The 17,160-nt window shown below is 34.3% G+C and overlaps 1 protein-coding gene across 1 annotated transcript; it reads right to left on the bottom strand.

Annotated features, from left to right (window-relative positions):
* Positions 1-4,484: 4,484 nt before the first annotated feature.
* Positions 4,485-7,473, bottom strand: LOC141717037 (AP2-like ethylene-responsive transcription factor TOE3). Its single transcript, XM_074519166.1, has 10 exons — positions 6,993-7,473; positions 6,710-6,735; positions 6,544-6,574; positions 6,371-6,458; positions 6,140-6,285; positions 5,990-6,034; positions 5,775-5,878; positions 5,522-5,676; positions 5,309-5,440; positions 4,485-4,886 (listed from the first exon to the last, which is right to left on the bottom strand). The coding sequence occupies exons 1-10, from the start codon at positions 7,448-7,450 to the stop codon at positions 4,707-4,709; spliced, it is 1,365 nt and encodes a 454-aa protein (XP_074375267.1). The 5' UTR covers positions 7,451-7,473; the 3' UTR covers positions 4,485-4,706.
* Between the last annotated feature and the right edge of the window lie 9,687 nt (positions 7,474-17,160).

Here is a 17,160-nt window from a genome sequence, read left to right as displayed (position 1 = left end):
AATACTTCACAATCCCCGATAACTGTGTTAGGGGTAATCTCAGACTGATCATGACATTGGAAACAGATCTAAAGACCAAGAAGAAGAAGAAGACAGCTGGAGATGAGGAAGTAATAAGGATTTTGGGAAGATATTTACAGAATCCGGAAACCATGTTACCAAATACTCAATTCAACACCAAAGCTGACTGAGATGATGATGAGCAGAAGAATGATGAGCAAAAATCTTATGAATCAAATCCAAGTCATCTACCAAGGCAACTGGCAGTAAGGTGGATGAGAAGAAGAAGGATGATAGAAAGAAGAGAGATGAAAGCAAGATGAATAAAAAGGGAGGAGAAGAAGGTACCAAGAAAAATATCCAACAGATTCAAATCTCTCAAACTCAAACCTCCAAACCAAGCCAAACACAATCTCAACCAACCCTACCTCAAAAACCTAAATTCTTGTACAAACAAACTGTCAATACTTTACTCAAAATACCAATCAGATCCATCCAAGTCATACTAAAGAAAATCACAAACCTACTTTCATTCAAACCTCCAATCAAAACTCATTTCATGACTGTTGGAAGAAAACCTAAGAAAATGCAAGTTGATGCTAGTGTCATCTAGAACTGTTTCAATCAAGATGATTTTCTACCTCTAAACGTGAGCATAACAGATGATGACTACTTTCAACAAATATCTGAAGAAATAGTCAAAGTTTGGGTTGTCTCTTTGTCAGAAGTAAGAATCTACTGTATGGATGGCTCCTTTATTTTACTTAGCAGAGAAGTAATGAAAACATTCCCAACCACAGAATTGAAGAGGGTGATTAGCTTGATGAAGGACAAGGACACAAGTACACTAATGTGGAATGTTGTGATATCTGAAAGGTTGAGAGAAAGAAATGAAAGACATGTTAGGATTAAGGTTGAGAAGGAGGAAAGGGAAAGGCAGTTTTCCAGGGAGATTGAGAGGTGTGAACAGAGATCAAATGAACTCAAGGCAAGGGGCTGAGTAGAATCTCTAAAGATGGACATTTTCAAAATATTCAAGTTGGCAGATTCTCAAGGTTCAGAGTTGGTTACCTCAATAGTTACTCATTGGATGAATGGCTCAAGCTGGTGGAAGCCTTAAGAGGGACAAAAATAATTGAAGAACTTCAAGTACTAGTAAATCTCAAGGACCTCATTAGGAAAGAACTAGGTTATGAAAACTTCACTTGATGGTTGCAGTTGTTGAACTTATGTAATCAACATATGTATAAAAGTTTATATTTTTTAATTTGTCATCTTTTATGTAATTAATTTTAGCTTGGGATTAGTTTTGTTATCAGGCATGAATTTGGGTTAAGCAATCTTTTCACAAATTGGGGTAGATTGTTGTGCAAGACATGTATGTATAATAACAAGACTAAGTCATATTGACAACCCTAAAAATTAGTTGTTTGATCAATTTTGTATTTTGTATTGTATTTTTTGAGTCGGTAAAAAAGGTTAGAATATTAGACTGCAGGATTTTTCTGTGAACAAATTCAAGCTAAGGAATAAAATATGGAAGAAGATCAAGCCATGATCATGCCTCGGAGAGAAGCGTAGAAGTTTGGAGTTGAACGGTTCTATGAAAAATGTTCTAAGTCAAGATATCGACAAGTCACAAATCAAGTTATATCGAGAAGTCCAGAATGACTTATCGAGAAGTCTCAGAGATATCGACAAGTAAAATGAAGATATTAAGAACTGGAGATATCGACAAGTCATTTCTACATGTACAGAACTCAGAGATATCGACAAGTCAAATGAAGATGTGAAGAATTGGAGATATAGACAAGTCAATCTCTCATATAGAGGTCTCAGAGATATCGACAAGTCAAAATGTATATAGAGATCTCAGACATATCGACGAGTCATTCCATATGCATATGCAAGTATCTAGAGATCTCGACAAGTCAAGTATACCTATTGAGAACTCAGAGATCTCGATAAGTATGGAGTCACTTCTCTATACAATAAACTTGAGATCTCAATATACTACTCAAATATAGAATGCAGACAAGTTCAAGATTCAAGATTCAAGATTATCAATTAACAAACAATCTATCAACTAGATTAAAAAGTCTACAAAGTAGCTGGAAGAATACAAGATCAAGGGTCAAGATTAATAACAAAAGATTGTTACAGACCTGCAAGGTTCTGCACATATTTGATAAGCTAGAAATGGAAATAGAAAAAGGTTGTTTTAGTGCAAGTCTTGTAAACCCGCATGCACTGGTCCTTAGTTCACAAGAAACAAAACAGATCAAATATTCTTGTATTCTCTCAAGATAGAAGATGTGTTCTTATTGTCTTTAGAACCCAGATTTGTAGTAAGACAAACTTAATCAATAGAAATTAAGTAAGTTTTGAAATACTGTGCTTGTCAAAACTGCTTTGTTCACTTAATATCCAAACAAGTTTAAAAAAAGGCTAAAAATCCAAGAAACACATTCACCCCCTCTGTGTTGTACTCAATATCTAACAGAAGTCCCTATTTTATTATAATTGAGAACAAGTTGAATTATAATAAATACTACTTTTTCTATTTTTTATCAATTATTTGTAATGTATTTGTTAATATTTAATTACTGTTGTAGATGCTACTTATGATTGATGAATTATTTTATCCCTAAAACAATTATATATTTAAAAAGTTTTCTTACTCTAAAACCAATACGATAAATGTAAATTCTAAGGTACACATTTTTGTGCCTTAGGATTTTCGAAAAAATGTATGCATAAGGCACACATTTATATATTATTATTATTGAGATTTATTTTCGATGTTTTGTCATCGAGACCGGAGCCTCTTGGCTGAGTGGTTTAGGAGTGCAGGGGATAATGTGGGATCGAGCATATTATATTTGTGATTGTAAGAGCAAGTTCAACGGAAAATATAAAAATAATTATAATTATTGTTATTGTTATAATTTGAAATTAAAAATATTTTTCGATTTTAAATGATAACTTAAATTTTATTGTTAATTACATTTTGCATTTTAATAATTTATAATTTAACTAATTATTGTCTCTATCTCCTAAAAATTATATTAAATTCACGCATTATATATGTCATTTGTAATTATTTGATGATATCTTTTGGATACATAGATGTATATTTGGTTTTAAATTTAAAATAAAAAATATATTTATATATATTTGCATTTAATAATAGAACTTCTTTCAAATTAAAATTTTGGATATTTAATTTTAAAATATAAAAATGACACCACATATAACTGTTGTCGCAAATGAGCAATGCTAGTGTAAAACAGTAAACTTTCCATGTTGGGCTGAGTTGACGTTAAAAGAAAAATGCAAAAAGACATAAATTCCTCTGCGGCAAAAGCAAACATCTAACTTAACCTATGAATCAAACAGCACATACTATAGCTGCTGCACCCAGGATCCCCTTTAAAATATGCCAGACAAAACGAGGAGAGAGATATGCTTTACTTATAGTCAGGTCCAGAAAATATTATTTTTATGATCACTGTTATATCAGAGCTTCAGAAAAGCTCCTGAAAACTGTAGCAAAAGCAATTACAAAAACTGCATTACTGCATTCAAGTTATTACTTTATGAAGCCTAGCTTAGGATTAAATAATTTAAGACTGTACAAAACTGTGACCAAACATTATAAGTGTAACTTTAATATACAGACCATCATAGTAAATAGTTAAATACTAATACGACTGTTGTAGCAGGCTTACTTATTGGCCTTGAAAATTGAAGATCTCAAGTGTTTTATGTATCAAATAGGTCAAAAGTTGTATAATAATTCATCTAGTAGATGGACAGCTGCAATTTTACTGAATGGTTGTATCAACTGTAGACTCTGTTTAAGCTGCACTATCAAGCTGGTACTTGCATTTAGATAGTAATAGAGTAGTAGTGAACCTAAAGTTTAGGTGCGATTTACTAGTTCAGATTATTTATTTAAGTAACTATTAGGAAAAAGTGTCCTCTTTGGTCCAAAAATACAGGGAGACCCGCGGTTAGTACAACGTTTTAGTCACCATTTGGTGAGACGATAAACAAATTGAACTGTTCGTTAAGCTCTTTTAAATTTGTCGGAGTTCGAGTTCAATTAACTCGTCCGATAATCTTATCGGCCATGAATTCGAACAACATTTTTTGTCTAATAAGAATGTATATTTTTCTAAAATTAAGAGACAAGCAATTGCTAAAAAGTTTTAACCTTCATTTGCTTTCTATTGCGCCGCTTAGTGTTTCATTACATCCCATTTCAAGCTAGATACTTAGGAATCAGATTCAAAGTTTTACTGATTCACCAAAACTGATATTATGCAAGAATCCGAAACCAATAATGTGCAACAATTTAAGAATAAATTTTCAAGTGAAGAAACATCTATAGATGGACACAAATAGAGAGCACGTTAAGAAAGCTTACAAAATAAAGCAGCAATCCAATTCCAGAAAATTATTTACAATGGGGATGAAAAATAGCATGTGTGATTATCAATGAATCTGGAAAAGAGGAGAGAGATCTTTCAAAAGCATCTTGTAAACTAAGTTGAAATGCAGAATAAGATGTTCCATACAAACATAAAGCATAACGAATACAAAACAAACAATTTAACATGTCACAAAAGACCCAATCAGGTGTTTTAGGCCAATTAGTGGCTTAAACGAAGACGAAGAAGATGCTGAACTCGAGTTGTGGCCTAACGCTTGTGAGGATAATAAACACCAGCTGATGAATCAGTAATCTTTGAAGTAACGAATCCTGATGATGCTGCAGTCGAGAAGAGTGGCACTGAAGTCGCTTCAGCATAAGGTCCTTGATTACTCCACGCCCAGGCTGGCTGCGAATCAACTCCTATACTCTTCTCTATTGCTCTTCCCTGTTACATGATCACATATAGAATAGAAGACATATAAAACTGAGAACAATTTTACAAGGCCTTACATCAACTTGTCATGTTCAAGATGAAAGAATACCATCTTAACAAAAACCTGACTTATTTTTAAAGACTAATATTACAATGTGGTAATGATACATTCTAGAGATTTGAATCCCTGATATATGTTTGCATAAGCCCTCTTCGTTCAAAAAGACAAAGGTAACTGATATTTCAGGTAATTTAAATAACTATGTGGTAAGGGGATTTACAACTTATCGGAACCTACCATTAGAATTATTCATTCTCTGCTTCAGTGTGACATAAAAATTGAGAAATTGAAGTAGTAACCAGTCACTTATAGTCAAGTATAACTGGAGCAACATAATGAACAGCCATGGCAACATAATGAACTTTTTATATACCTCAAAGACGGGAAGAAAACTTGAATTTACACCACTCCAGAAAGAAGGGTGCTCTGGTGTATAAACTTGGCCTAGAGGCAGTTGAATGCCCATTATTGTAGAAGCAGAACTCTCCTCTTTTCGAGTGATCTTCTGCGGATGACAAGAGTATTACTGATAAGCTAGCTTTGTTGAAATGTAACTAGGGTACTGAACTACTAATATTTAACTTACCCTAGATTTTGAAACCTCAGGGGTTTCATCTAAATGATTCTGGAAACTTAAACTCCCAAAATCATCCATCCCTTTAGCACCATCAGGAAAATAAGGTGGAGAAATTAGCAAGTTCAAATCTAGATACTGACCACTGCCTGCATATGATTTATTAACTGATTTACCAAAACATTAGTATAGAAAATGTTAGATCTGTCAAGCATGAACCACACACACACGTTATTAATAAAACATAGTGTCAAGGAAGTTCTACCTTGAGGTTCAGCTTCAGAACATAAATCGCTCCCATATGTACTTGGCTCGAAATTGGTTACTGCATCCCTGCCATTGCATTTTATTGCCGCTTTGTCATAAGCTCTGATTAAAATGATCGAAACAGAATTAGGGCAGAAGGTCTATGTGGATATATCAGTGGATACATGCAAGTGAATATAAAGGTAAGCTAGTAAAGGTTATGAAAATCTGAACCTTGCCGCTTCTATCTCACTGTCAAACAACCCAAGATAAATATACCTGAAAGAAAGCAACAACTAATTACAACAGAAAAGGAAGAAAATGAATGTTACTTTGTTGGAAGTGTTATTTAAGAAGTAATCCAAGTTATAAGTTGTAACCCACTTTTTCCCTAGAAACTGCCCCATCCGAGCTTCCCAACGTCCGCATTTGTGTAGAGTAACTCCCCGATATTTTGAACTTCCTCTAGAAAACCCAGTGCTCTGTCGACGAAGCACGTGCACAAACTCTTCCTTAGTTAAGTTGTTCATCTGAAAAACAATCAAGACAAGCACAACCTCAGTTCATATTGCAAGCACGACACTAGATAGTGGATAAAGATATCATGCTACTCACCTTTTTAAGATCATCATCATAGTCACTAATACTGAAGTTGATATCAGCATTGGTTCCACGGAACTTAATTGCAGCTCGATCGTATGCCCTGGTTTTATAATAGGTTAAAATAACTACAAGATTTACGCTTAGATTTAAAAAATTCAAACAAAGAAACTACAATTACATATTACCTAGCTGCAGCATGGGCAGTGTCAAACCCCCCTATAAGAAAAGTTGACGATAACCAAAGTCATGTCAGTCAGCGCAAATAAGCAAGCTTTATGAAAAACAAATCTACAGCCACAAAATGAAGCGAGAACAAGAAACAAGAAAGATTAGAATTTCATTCTAGCCTACCCAAGTAAACTTGCTTCCCAGTGTCCCTGCATAAAAAAAAGAATAACTTAAAACTAGTTTACTATAAGATCTCAGAGTTGTCAATCATACTAGAACATGTAGTACCTAAGAAATGTGCTTGCTAAGAAGCATAACAAATCATTCATTACAAAAAATGTTCTATCACAAATAAAAGTCACTACTTGATAATATGATGGAAATTCCGGTCCAACACACACACAGAGAGAGAGAGAGAGCGAGAGAGAGAGAGAGAGAGAGAGACAGAGAGAGAGAGTAAGCAAACCAGATATGTGATTCCCATCGTCCAGTTCTGCGATAAAAGGTGACGCCCCTGTACTGAGAACTCTTAGACCTTGGTCCTCTTCTACTTTTCTTAACTTGATGCGATTGTTGCTGCATCACCACTACTCTCTCCTCCGCCACAGGATCCACAAACCGCGGTGCCGGGAAGAACTGTTTCGTAGTCAAGCCCTGCCTCACGCAGCCGTTACCACTCTCTTCATGCTCATGATCATCACCGCTGGACTTCAAAATGCTAAAACAATGCTGATGATAACGCTGATTCGAGTACTCCTCGTCGTCAGCGTTGCTCGACGTGTCCACATTGACGACAGAGGAATTCGAGGTGGCAGAGTAGTCATTTATTTGCATTCCAAAAACTTGGAGATGCTTTGAGTCAGCTGGATCGTGGATTGAACTTGAAGGAGAATAGTTGAGATTCAGGTCCAACATTGTTTTCATATTCTACTTCTTTCTTTAGTTCTTGTATAGTTCTATGTTTATATTTACAAAGTATCCAACCAAGCAGGAGGAGATTAAATGGAGATTTGTAATAAAAAGAAGTGGTGTTTATAAATAGGTAGCCGTAAATTATAATGATGAAATAGAGGGGCAGGAATATTACCATTATAACAGGTCCAAGGGGCTGTAAAATGTGAGGTGACCTTAAATATCATTTCAATGCAAATTATTGTTTAAAATATTACTTTTAAAAATAATGACCTGAAATATTATTTCATAAGTGCACTTCGTCTAGCGTTTTGCATTCCTTTTTTTAAATAAAAATGAAAACGCTATATCGTGTAGTATTTTGGCACTTTATTTTTTTTTATTTTTTTTATACTCTGCAAATGTTAGTTGAAATAGGGTTTTGGCTTCAGACGCTGCATCATGTTGATCCTAAAACACTACTTTATCTAACGTTTTACGCATATAATTCTTATTAAAAAAAATTAACCTTATGTTATGGATAAAAAAAATTAGGGTGTATTTATTGCTAGGGTTAGTGAGTTTCGAGACTCGATTTGATTGCTCTCGTGACTCAATCTGCCTTCACAAGATGCTTACGTACCTTGTTGTTCGTCAAGTATCAAGTCAAAAAACGTAGTTCTGATTTGTGGGGTGAGACCCCTTATATATGCACGAGATGTCTTTGAATTGGATTAGGGTTAGGAGACTTGGTAGACAAGTCTCAGATTTAGAGTGGACTTTGGAATCCTATAATGCAGAAATTGATTCCTTGTTTCATGGGTTTCTTAGAGGTCAATCTCCAAGAAATTATATCCCTATTTGGATTCCACTTATCAGCTGTTTTTACCTATATTAATTAATTACGAAATTAATTAATATTCAGTGTTTTGGGTCCTTTATAATATGCTTTATCGATGACCCAAAATGGGCATAATTAATGCGATACTAATTACACAACCAGGGTTTATTTTACTCCCTATCATTTGCCCCCCAACTTCTAGGAAATCATACAAGATTTCGCAGAAGTTAAGTTCATTTGATCCTTTACATGGTATCGTTTTCAGCGTAAAGTGTGGAGTGACCTACACATTTACAACGATTTGCCTTATACGAGGTTTCAAGATATTTTCTGGAATTTCCATATTTGTTTTCTTATCTTACTCCTATATTTAGGAATTTTCTGGCATTTTTCTTTAATTTTCTGGAATTTTCCATAATTTCCAGGAATTTTCCTTAATTTCCAGGAATTTTTCTTAATTTTCTGGAATTTTCCTTAATTTCTAGGAATTTTCCTTAATTTTTCTGAGACTTTCTTTAATTTTTCAGGAAACTTTTTCAGAAATTCTAGTTTTTCTTCATTTTTCCAGAAAATTTCCTTAATTTTCCTTTTCTCTCTTTTTTTTTATTTTTTTTAATAATTTCGACCAGGTTTCCCCTTCGACCAGGATCCTGGTCGAATTATGGACCAGTTATTTCTGGTCGTGACCATTTTGATCAGGGCGTATATCGATCAGAATCCTGACCTAATTCAGTCAAGATTTTTGGTTTGACTTGTGTTCTGGTCGAATTAAGGTCCTTACTTTCCTGGTCGTGGCTATTTTGGTCAGAAATTTCGGTCAGACTCCTAACCAAATTCGGTCAGGATTTTTTGATTTGACTCGTCTTTTGACCGAATTAGGCGTCCATTATCTCTGATCGCGATGTTTTCGATCAGGAACTTTTTCGACCAGAATCCTGACCGAATTCAGTCAAGATTTCTTCTTCTTCTTTTTTTGGCCCAATTCTTGACTGAATTAGGCTTCCAAATATTCGGATCGTGGGTTTTCGATCCGGAAGGTTTCAACCAGGATCCTAACCGAATTTCGGTCAGGATTTCCCTTAGTCTTGATTCTTGACCGATTTTAGGTCCCAAAAGCTCTGGTCGTTGGTTTTTCGACCTGGGTGTTTTTCGATCAAGAATTTTGATCGAAATTAGGTCAGAGTTTTAACCTTTGACTTGACTTTTGACCGAATTAAGGTCTAATATCTCCTGGTCGTGAGTTTTTCAACATGGGATTATTTCGGTTAGGTTCCTGATCGAATTAGGTCAAAAATTTAACCTAAACTGGGCTTTTTGTGTGCTCCAAAATTATTTTGGGCCCCTTTCTTTTAAAGCCAGGTTTTCAAATTGGGCCTATTGGGCCTTTCTTTATCTGGAATTTTTTAAGCTCTAATTGGCCTAGTTTATTTGGGCCTATCAATTTGGGAATTGGCCCCTTCACATGGGCTCTCTCGAATTATTCGAATTTATCTAGGAATATTCAGAACGTTCTGGAATGTCCTGGATTGCATATATATATATATATATATATATATATATTATAATCAATTTCTATTTTTATTCTATTCCTTAGGAATGCTCTGGAACCTTGAGGAATTTGGGCCCAAGATTTTGGGTTGGGCTTTCTACTGGCTATAACCGGTTGGCATCCCTTTTTACCGGCCCAATGACCGGCTAGGGGCTTATATAAGAGTATGGAGGGGAGGAGTGAAATCTCACACTTCACTTTCCCATTTCTAAATCGTCTCCTCTCAACTCTTCTCTCTACTCCTCAAAATTTCTCCGGTGGTGAGCTGGCTTTTCCGGCCAAGTTCCAGGGCAAAATTTCATTTTCTTCCTCCCAACTCAGCTTCAATTTCTTCTTTCACTTTCATTAATGGCGGACAAAAGCTCAGAGAGGGCATCCAAAATTGCCTCAGCTTCGAAGAGAGGTAACGAAATTCACATTCGTTCTTCTTATATGTCTTTGATAGAAATGATCAATTCTAGGGGAGATGACTACCCATCCACAACTGACTTAGACCCTTTCGATTATTGTAACAAATGGTATAATGTATCTAGTATTGACCTTCTTACTACTTATAACGTTCGTCCTCCCCTTAAAATAATTCATGTTGACGGTGGTGATCGTACATGCCACTAGAAACCAGATACTCTCTTTATTTATGCAGATGCCCTTTATGCGGGGCTTAGATTTCCCTTTCACGAGTTTATTCTTAGATTATTAGCTGATTTACAAGTTAATCTGTGTCAACTTCCACCCAATGCTTGGAGAAATGTCATATATTTTATGGTCATGTGCCTTAGGCACGGTTTCCCCCTTTTCGTAGTTGTTTTTAGGAAAAAAATTCAATGCTATAATAGTGACCCGTCCTATTGTGGTTGGGTTTACATTAGGCAGGGGCCCAAGTGCCCACAAATTTTCAACAGTGCCTCCATCCCTGACAACAACCAGCACTGGAAGGATAGTTTTGTTGGTTTAAGATGGGAGAACGGTGATTGGGGCACCCTTTTTAGGTCTTCTTATGGCAAAGTTAATGATGGCAGCCCCAAAACCATTCACCTATCATAGGAGGAAAATATTATATTTAGGGAGCTTATTAAATATGAGGGAGACTCCCAGTTGAACTTTATTGGAGGAGTTTCCCTGATCAATGTGGGACTTTCTACAATCACTCGACAGGGTATTTCTCTTTCTCTACTTTATTTTTCTTTTCCTACGCGTTATTAACATAACTTAAACTTACTTGAGATATGGACATTCATTATCTCTTCAGTGAATGGTGGAGTTGAATCATCATAATCTCTTAGGGGCATAAGATCACTTGGATCAGTGTCCCAACCCTTCTTGGTATTGGACCATCCAGGTCTATGATTGGAGGAGGGTCTCTCCGCCTAAGAGCAAGTGGGGTTCTTGGGGTCAGGTGCGCCTCCAGGTCACGCTTCAGCCTTTGAATCTCAGCTTCATGAGCCATAATCATCTCATGCACATCTTGGGGATTCGTCCTTCGGGTGCTCTTGGGGCGCTGATTAGCATCATGAATCGGTTCTTTACCAGCACGCCTCCTTCTCGGAGCCACATCATCATCTGATGATTTGGAGTCTCTTTCAGTATAAGGTCCAGAAAATTCTTGATCCTCCTGAATATGATCCAAACCACGTATGTATTGGGGCGTCCACCCTTGTGCTTCACTCCGATTGGAGTGTCCGCTTCCTCCAATCTCGGGGTATAGGGGCATCTCGTAAGGAGGGTTAGTGGTCACACTTGTTGAATACTCATACCCAACGGGTTGAGGGTTCACAGGTGCATGTAGCTGCTGAAATTGAGGATTCGTCCCTTGAGGAGCCGGGGGATTCGTGCGTTGTGGTTGAAACTCAGTTACTCCCACCGGGGTTTTTCCTTGGGTAGAAGCGTAGGTTGAGTGCAGGGGTATCTCCACCACTGATGAAATTTCTTGGGTCGTCTCAGACGGTGTTCCTTCAGAGGTGTTATTTCTGCTCCGTGTGTTCACCATGGTTGTTGTTAAGTTTCCCACAGACGGCGTCAAATGTCATGTATAAAATACTATGGTGTATTTATTGCTAGGGTTCGTAAGTTTCGAGGCTCGATTTGACTGCTCTCATGTCTCGTGACTCAGTCTGCCTTCACAAGATGCCTACGTATCATGATGTTCGCTAAGGATCAAGTCAAAAATTGTAGTTCTGATTTGTGGGGTGAGACCCCTTATATAGGCACGGAATGCCTTTGAATTGGATTAGGGTTAGGAGACTTGGTGGACGAATCTCAGATTTAGAGTGGATTTTGGATTCCTATAATGCAGGAAATTGATTACTTGTTCCATGGGGTTTCTTGGAAATCAATCTCCAAGGAATTATATCTCTATTTGGATTTCATTTATAAGTTGTTTTTACCTATATTAATTAATTACGAAATTAATTAATATTCAGGATTTTAGGCCCTTTATGAGCTTTATAGATGGCCCAAACTGGGCATTATTAATGCGATACTAATTACACAACCATGGTTTATTTTACTTCCTATCACCTCAAATAAAAAATTGTTAATCCTAAAATACTAAAAAATTATTTAAATTATTTCTAAAACCCAAAAGGGGATTGGCGAACCCTAAAATGTTAAAAATTATTAAATTAAGTTACACTTTTAAATTAAAAATTTACATTTTTTTATCGTAGTGAACCCACGGCCGCTACCCTTTGGATGCGCACTAGGTAAACCCCACTGGCTCACATAATAGCCTGCAAATCACAGGAACCAAGATAAAACACACTTAAGCGACAGACCAACTGAGCCAACCTTTGCGGACAAAATTTACATTTTTGGTTCCTAGGGTTGAGGCGTAAAAGCTCTCAACCCAAAATCGGTGTAACATTTTTTTTTAATATTTCTAAAATTCAAAAGGGGATTGGTAACCCTAAATGTTAAAATTTGTTAAATTATGGTATAATCATAAATTTTAAAAATATTAAATAAAAATAAATATCGAAAACGCGACATAAATGTTTCCGGACCCTTAAACAATATACCAAAAATAGGTTAAAATAATAATAAAAAGAATAAAAAGACATAAAATGTTACTTCAACTAATGTTATGCAACTTAAAAATAAAAAAAAAATAACAAAACGTTACATCATGTAGCGTTTTGGATGGTTAAAATAAATATTATACTTGATTGTAAATATAGAGCCAAGGTTGCTATAGTTGACACATAAATATGCGGCAAAATATATTAATAAAACAACAGTGACAAGCAAAATTTATATGTTATGATTTTATAATTTAAAATAGAGTTTTTTTTAATATATTTGATGTTTTGAGTGGAAAAAAGCTACACAAAAATTTATTAAACTCATGAACTTTAATGATACTTGCAATTCTGTACTATGGAAATATTGAAAATATCGAGTATTACTACATTTTACCGAACATTACATAATCTATACCAAAAGTGAATTTGAGTTTATTTACAAGACACTTATAAATTACTTATAAGTTAGAAATAAGTCAAAAAAAATTATTTGATCATAAATTTGATTTTGATTGAACTAACAAAAAGATAATGATCATTTTGATAGTATTTGAAACAAAATTACTCTCTCGATTTTAATTTATTTTTCATGTTTAATATTTTATGGTCAAATTGATTCAAATTTAACTGAATAATTTACATAGTAAATTATCAAAAATATTTATAAAAATGATATAATTGAAAAATATGTTTAATCTACTTTCATATATAATTTTTAGTTTTTAAAAAAAATGAAAAATTAGACAAATAAATTAGGACCGGGTTGAAAAAGACTCCACAAAAATTGATAAAACTGATGAACTTTAATGACACTCGCGATTTTGTACTCTAGAAATCTTGAAATTTTGTATGCATCATAGAAATGAGAATTATTGAGTATTACATTTTACCAAACATCTACATTATATTAAAAAAAGTAGTGTCTTACTGATATGTCATGCTAAATTCTAAGATGATGTCATATTTATTTATGTGTAAATTTTTTATTTAATCTAATTTTTTATATTATTTTAAAATCTTATCTCCTCTTTCATTTCATATCATCTATTTTGCTCTGTTTTTCATTAAATCATGTCCTGCATTTATCACTAATTAATCTCCACTAATTCTCTCTTCTTCCCATTTTTCATACTCTCTGATTTTAATTATTCACTCATTTTTTAATTTTTTGACTGATTCATAATATTGTAAAATTTAAATAAAGCTTTTAAAAATTAACATTTATATGACCTTTATATAATATACACAAAAAATTAATTTTACCATATTATAAAAATATTAATATTTAACTTTTTCTTTAATATACACTTTAAATATTTTTTTATTAAACTGACATATTCATTTCAAATAAACTAAATATTAATAAAAGTGAATTCCAATTTATTTATGAGACACTTAGAAATTATTTATAAATTAAAAATACGTTCATTTTTCAAGTTACAAGTTATTTGTCTTGTCATCATTGCTAATTATTCATTTCCCTATTTAGTTATCTTGGGCAATGTTGCTGTCCATATTTTGTAATCTTGTGACAACATGTACTTGCTTTAAGTAAGATGTTAATTGTGTAGCCAACAACCCAAAGTTGTAGACATGTAACTTAATCATTTAACTTTATTTCTTTTTAGAGCAATATAATAAAAAAACAATGAATATAATGTCACGCAGTGCAGGAGATGATAATTTCAATTGAAGTTCACTTGATTTTACTTTCCCCGTCTCTTTTATTTCTTAAAATTTTTAAAATTTTATTCATTTCTTAACATTTTGATAATAGATGGTAAAGTGATGTTGAATTTTATTGACTGGAGCCAGTTGAAATGATAGATAAACAAATAGGGCGCAAGTAGATGAGGTTGATATAGGAGGGGTGAGATTTGACAAGTGATAGGAAAAGATAGTGGAGGCAGAATTGTATGTAGACGGAGGAGGATGAGATGAGTATAGGCAGACAACGATATGATATGATTAGAATGTTGCAACAATTTCCAACATTACTATCCCCGTTTTCCAACCCCTAGCCTCCATCTCCCCTAATTACCTGCATCTTGCTTGCGCATACCTTCAATTTCATATTGAATCTACTAAAGAGTCGAATTCACCGAGAAATCTCAATTTTATTGAATTTATCAAACACTTAAATTCACCGAGAAACCTCTTAAAGCACAATACATAACCGATTTAATTGATTGGGTTACAAGAATATCTCCAACACGAGCATTTCATTCAATTTTAGCACTAATCGCTCAACCTGATCCATGAATACGAATATTTATAAATATATATGGTAGATCAAACTAAGAACAAAGAAAATTATTCTACAGAAAACATAACACATCACACAAATGGGACTTAGTTATCACTTTATAAAGAAAAGCACAACACATCGCTCTTTAGAAATTAATTGAATTGTCACTTTCTGCCATTCTACTAATAGAAACTCCAGGTTTTCACGCACTTGGTAACCTCAACAAACCACACAAATACAAGCTCTCAAGCTATTAACCGGACATATCAGGTCAATGGTGGAAGTTAGTACAGTCAGTTGGCATGCTCTGTTTTATGGTTTTTTATTGCATTATCATAGTTTGCAGCATTGGAAATATGGAAGATCATAGTATATGATACACATACCCCCCCCTATTGCCAAGTTTCATACTTTGATACGACAGTTTTCATTGACTATGAAACTGACATCACATCTTTTACATGTAAATGATAGTTTCAGTTTTTCACCTTGTGCGATTACTGTCAATTTCATGTGATTTCTTTTTTGGCCAAACATGAATTGGTTTCATGTTTTAACCACGTAATTTCGTCCAATTTTTATTTCCAGATCAACATTTTTGGGTCGAAGCAAACATTAACAATAAAGATATATTAGTTGAAATGTCAACAGAACAAAAAAAAAGTTCTCATTTACTAATTGCCTAAACTTGACCAAATTGTGAACTACTGAACTTCAATATTGTATTTCAGTTTCAGAACTCAGAAGTATTGTGTAACCATCGAAAAAAGGAAAATAGGGTAATCAAGTAGACTATGCTTAGAGGTAGTTCCAAGAGTTCTGACCCCGAAAACTGGGTAATCAAGTAGAGTGACTTGCTCCAGGCAAATCCCTCTACCCAATCTCATATAGTATCAGTAATGCTCGGAGAGTTCCAAGATTCTGGCACTAAATGGATGTAGTGGAAAACAGATTAACAAGTCCAGTGACTTCCAAATAGCAACAACAATAAGAGTATAATCACCTACTACAGAGAATTGCCACTATCCGATCTCACACCCACACACCCACACACAAACACACACACACACACACACATATATATATATATATATAGTTTCAGGTTTTCCAACACTAAATGGAGGCAAAGGGAAACTAGAAATCAAGTACAATGAATTGCTTTAATAGGAATTTCCTCTATCCAATCCTATACATGTTCAATACAACAGATGGATGCAGAAACCATGTACCAAGTGACAAACAACGTAACAATTTAAACAGTATTATGAAGATTCTCAAGTTTTCAACTTCTTAAGTTCAATACCGTCGGATATCATAGTCTTGTACCAACCGTTTCTATACTTACACAACTACTCCATTCAAATTGCAAATCAGAGGCAACAACAAGAATGCTCGTGTAAAATTACCCCAATTAATTGTATTACAAAAATTACAAGAGGTGCAACAACATAACATGTGCAATTTGCACATATGGTATTTAGCATTTTGAGGTCTCATGCTTTTTGAAGGGAATCAAGTGGCTAGTGTGTTGGCAAGATACGCTAAAGTGGTTGGTAAAGTATTATGTTGGCTTGAGTATTGTCCAGACTTTAATAGAATCATTTTGAGGTCTTATGCTTTTTCAAGGTAAACCATTTCATCGTGTTTCTAAAAAAACCATTATTGCTTTAAATAATACTTAAAACAAAGCATTATAACACATATTATTGGTTATCTCTTTCATCATAACCATTAGATTTTTCAAATAAATTGCCATCATAATACTATAACACACCAGCACCTATTTGTTGATTAGTTATAGTGTTATACAATAATCTATCCTCAAATTGTATATGGGGTTTGTTATTTGCATTAGAAATTTAAAATACACTTCAAACATTTAATATTGCAAAATATTAGATACTTGACCGATAACAATCAAACTCCAAGGCCCCAATCTAAAGATCATATACCAGATTTAAAATTTCAGAGCCCTATATACATGAAGGCAGAGGATAATACATGTCTACATATACCCTAGAAACAGACAACAATACAAGGGACTCTGGAGTCCAACTCAGAAATTTTATTTGCTATGTACTTGGG

Source organism: Apium graveolens, chromosome 4 (genome assembly GCF_009905375.1).
Source record: "Apium graveolens cultivar Ventura chromosome 4, ASM990537v1, whole genome shotgun sequence".
Classification (NCBI taxonomy): Eukaryota; Viridiplantae; Streptophyta; class Magnoliopsida; order Apiales; family Apiaceae; genus Apium; species Apium graveolens.
Note: the sequence above shows the minus strand (reverse complement) of the source record. Positions and strands in the feature narration are given on the sequence as shown.

Excerpts from the sequence above, each read along its gene's own strand:
- LOC141717037 (XM_074519166.1), bottom strand. The coding sequence starts at position 7,450 with ATGAAAACAATGTTGGACCTGAATCTCAACTATTCTCCTTCAAGTTCA. Across the intron at positions 6,736-6,992 it reads CGATGGGAATCACATATCTG|GGACACTGGGAAGCAAGTTT; the intron begins GTTTGCTTACTC and ends TTTTTTATGCAG. Across the intron at positions 5,677-5,774 it reads TTCTGAAGCTGAACCTCAAG|TTAATAAATCATATGCAGGC; the intron begins GTAGAACTTCCT and ends TTGGTAAATCAG.